Source organism: Lactuca serriola, chromosome 2 (genome assembly GCF_051521515.1).
Source record: "Lactuca serriola cultivar US96UC23 chromosome 2, Lser_US96UC23_V15, whole genome shotgun sequence".
NCBI lineage: Eukaryota > Viridiplantae > Streptophyta > Magnoliopsida > Asterales > Asteraceae > Lactuca > Lactuca serriola.
The window spans coordinates 228,836,486-228,841,026 of NC_136409.1; the positions used below are offsets into that span (position 1 = coordinate 228,836,486).

A 4,541-nucleotide genomic window follows, 5' to 3' on the forward strand; every position below is an offset into this window, starting at 1 on the left:
TTATCCCAATTTTTACATCAAAGGATACATGATCTTTTATTTGTTGTCATCAAATAATACATCAATATTTTACTAATTAAGTAGCTAATAATTTTATTTGGATAATGATATACCAAGAATCAAATCCAGTTATTGCAAATAATATAAAACCTAGCTAACAACCAACTTATGATCAATGCAGATATGGAGGGGGTGAAATGATGCTTCCATGGATGTTGGTCCACTGCTCAGTGTGAATACAGATAGATGGGGTTTCAATATGTTCACAATAACTACAGTTTTTAAACTTAATTAAATAATGAAAAGCATTAAATAATGTCCTTTCAAAAGAAAAAAAAAGGAAAAAGATATTTGGCTGGTGGTACTCAAGAATTTTAAAATATTTACACAAAAATACTACTTAATAAATAATAGGAAAGATATTAAGAAATCTTGATAACCTGATCATCGTCCCTACCGTTGAAGATCTCATAACCAGACGTATCTCTGGAATCACTTCTAAACGTGTATTCTATACACATATCCACCAAATACATCGTCAATCAAATCTTTGTGGGCTTAAAGATCAGCTTCGTATATTATGTTCTCTTTCCAGCAAAGTGATGAGTTGGTATTTCATGAGATTCCTTGTTCGATTTCCTTCCAACAACCGGCAACAAATCAGCAAGATCTTATAGTGGAGCTTCATGATCATGTTAACATGGAGGGCAATTCAAACATATCAGTAGGCAAGGCAAGAAAACGGCAAGGAGACCAATCTCCTTCGTCTAAACCTAATTCAGTTACTACTGATGGTGGGGGAGGAGATTGTAAAGATGAACATACACAGAGAAAACTGGTTCATAGAGAGATTGAAAGGCAGCGCAGGCAAGATATGGCGAAGCTTTATGCTTCACTTAGAGGTCTACTTCCCCTCGAATTCGTCAAGGTGAGCTACGACTTTAATTAGTTTCTCTTTAGGTTTAATTACTTCCCAAAATACTGCATATACGTATGATTTTATACTATAATTTTTTATAAATCATTCCGGAAAAATTGGAAAGAGGGGTACGAGTCACTTCATAGACTATCGAAGACCTAAATTATTTATTTTTGGATTTGGTGTTTAGGGTAAACGATCTACATCTGATCACATGCATCAAGCAGTGAACTACATAAAACACATGCAGGAAAGCATTAAAGCTCTAAGTATCAAGAGAGATCGGCTCAAGAAAGACGTGGAGACAAGTGTTCCTGGTCCTATGATGAATAGTAATGAAAAAAATATAACGCATCCATTCCGAAATACAGTCTCCATCAGTTCTTGTAAAGGGGGAGTACAGATTTTGATCAACAGTGGTTCAACAGAAGGTGGTGTCCCTCTTTCAGCAGTACTTAAAGCGATTACCGAAGAAGGTCTTAATATCATAACGTGCACTTCTACTAAAGTAAACGAACGGTTACTTCTCTCTATCCAATCTGAGGTAAATATGAGTTCGTTTAGAACATATATATTGCCTAATATTATATTAATTTGTAATTTCAGCCATACATTAAATGCTAGCTATAATTAATTAGTTAGAAGAACATATCAAATCTAGTTCATTCGGCAGATAATTCTTGCAGGCTAATGATCAAGTATTGATGGATCTCTCCATGTTGCAACAAAGACTAACGGCCGTAGTCAATGACTATTGAATTTCATGAGAACTGCTAGAACTAATTAATGAAGGTAAGTTTGCTTGGATAAGTTCTTAGAGAAAATATTTGCCATCTTTCCATTTGTTTTCCCCGTTCAAACAAAAAATCTTTATCACTCCTCGATCAGAGCTTGTTTGATCAACATAAATGTAGGTTGTGCTTTCATATAGTTTTGTAATATATATGTGTGTGTAAGTGATACCAATTGTCACATTGTCACATTGTTGTTATACCAATATATGATCTATTTGCATTAAATGAATGTTTAATTTTTGTGTGGAGTTCAGAATTAGTACAATACATGTATTGGTCATGCTTAATAGGATTTGAATCCTTGATTTTGTTGATATAACTTGATCAAGAAACCAAAGATAGCGTATTGCTTATGCTTAGTGGTATCATGTTGTTGCAAAGGTGTCCCCAACTACTTGGGACACATATATGCTTTAGGAGTACGTTATGAAGTGTGTGAGTTAGCTGTTCCAAAAAGATCTAATTTAGAATGTGCAAAATAAATATGAGCTAGTGCAAGGGTTCTTTTAACCCGCCCAATGGGAGCTCCATTGTACATTAATGGGAAGTGGAATTAATCCTAAAAGTGAGATATAAGGTTCAAGATCAGGTACGATCCCTTGACTTTTGGTATTCTGCGATTATCACTCACATGATGATCTTGAAGCGGATTCGGTACAATTTACCTTTTTAGTCAATGCAAGATCCGTGTGATTAGGCTTTAGAAATTAAACCTCATAAGTAGGATGGTATCATCTTGCAAACAACCGAAATTCAAATGTCAAGGTCAGTGTTGTGGTTTAATTATCTTCGAGGAATGCACAGACATATATAGACTAGTATTTTAAGGTTTCAATAGCTTTGCATCAAATTTTTCCAAAGTAAAATAGTACAAATAAAAAGATAAAGATGTCAATAGAACAATACTTTTCTTGTGTACGTTCACTCATAAATTCTAAAATGGTGATTACTTGATGTTTGTGCATGGCAATTTATGCTAGCATACTTATATATATCTAGTTGTGTTAACATACTTATATCAACCTATAACAAATTATGTATAATTTACTTTTTCACAAATTCAATCTATAATAAATATTTAGAGTTTATTTTTTTTTAACAGAAAACAATAAAAATTCAATCGATAAAAGTATCTTAAAAACCAAATAGACTTTCTGTATAAAAAAATAAGATGTTTTTTTTTATTCTTTTTATATTTTTTTATATATAGTAGTAGACTATTATTATCATAGTTACTTTGTATATATATATATATATATATATATATATATATATATATATATATATGGGAAAAGTGAATATACTCTTAAGGTATATAAGCTTAGATACCAAACTCATCATACTATGTTGTTTTGTATCATATATATACATTGTAATTGTTTAATGTTCTTATAATTCAACTTCTAACTTGATTTCATTTAAAGATTTTTATAAATTTCACATTTATTTTTCTTTTACATAATTTTCATTTTCAACTATAATATATATAGTCTAACTGATGTTCGTCAAAAAGATGTGATGTAAATGGAAGATAATAATGAAATTTTGAAAATCTTGGAAGTAAATCAAGTTAAGGATTGAAGTTGAAGAACATTATAATAAATATATCAAACAAAATGACGTATTATGATGAGTTCGGGTACCTAAGCTTATATACCCTTAAGGGTATATTCACTTTTCCTTATATATATATATATATATATATATATATATATATATATATATATATATATATATATATATATATATATATATATACTTTTGTAGTAGGTATATATATACATGCATGCATGTTTCCCTTTTTCTTTTAGCGTTACTGCAAGCACACATTATTCTCTCAACGAAATCTGCAAAGCTTTTGCCTTTATCATCATAATGAACCTCGTTGTTTTTCATTAATTATCTCCAATCCTAACAGCTATCAAATGTGTTTGCTTGATCATGAGCTGCATTTGAACTACAGTCTACAAATCTTCCAATTGATTGATTTTCTACAGTGACCTATTAACTGCCAGCCATGGCTTCTTTTATGGTCTGTGTTGAGCAACCTTGAGCAATACAAAACCAGCTCTCTGACGGGGGGCAGAAACCTTGTCACCCAATTCTCTCAGTTGTTTTTCATTTTGGTAAACTACCGAATCTGCATGGTTCTTTGTGTATCTAACGCTTATCTTTGTTACTAGTCTTTTTATTTTTTTTTTCTTGCGGCTTCATTAATTATGGGAAAAGCCAAACTAAACTCTCAGAGAAGAACTAATAAGGATGTTCAAGGAGGTTGTTTCATTAATCTTTGAGCTTGTTGCTATCAAGTGGAAGGTTCAAATGAGAAAATTATGAAATTGAGAATGCAAGAAACAAATTTGGGCCACATTTTTTTTTCTGCAAAACTCTTTCCCGTATTAACGTGGAGGATCTTAATATTCATATGTTAATATAAAGATAAGTACGTTCTCTCATATTACAAATCTGCCGCTTAAACGCTACAGTGTATCCGGACAACGGAACAGATATATATATATATATATATATATATATATATATATATATATATATATATATAATCACTTAAGAATATGGATATACCCGCGCTGGTATGCGGGAGGATTTTGCGGCAAAAATAAATATATGGCCCAGCGGCGGTTGCTTTATTTGCGGTGGTGATGGTTTATATTCATGTATAAATAATAAGTTCCCTCGTCATGCCTGTATACAAAAGGGTTTTGCGGAAAAAATAAATATGTAGCCTAGATTTGTTCTTACATTTTCAGTTTTATATATATATATATATATATATATATATATATATATATATATATATATATATATAT

The 4,541-nt window shown here is 31.1% G+C and overlaps 1 protein-coding gene across 2 annotated transcripts; it reads left to right on the forward strand.

Moving 5' to 3' along the window:
- The first annotated feature begins 428 nt into the window (after positions 1 to 428).
- On the forward strand, positions 429 to 1,938 carry LOC145088796 (basic helix-loop-helix (bHLH) DNA-binding superfamily protein). 2 transcript variants are annotated; one of them, XM_079027202.1, is made up of 3 exons: positions 429 to 928; positions 1,110 to 1,463; positions 1,593 to 1,938. In XM_079027202.1, the coding sequence occupies exons 1-3, from the start codon at positions 581 to 583 to the stop codon at positions 1,608 to 1,610; spliced, it is 720 nt and encodes a 239-aa protein (XP_078883328.1). In that variant the 5' UTR covers positions 429 to 580; the 3' UTR covers positions 1,611 to 1,938. The 2 variants fall into 2 exon arrangements, with proteins under 2 accessions (XP_078883328.1, XP_078883327.1); XM_079027201.1 differs by having other exon boundaries at positions 430 to 928; positions 1,606 to 1,938.
- The last annotated feature ends 2,603 nt before the right edge of the window (positions 1,939 to 4,541 follow it).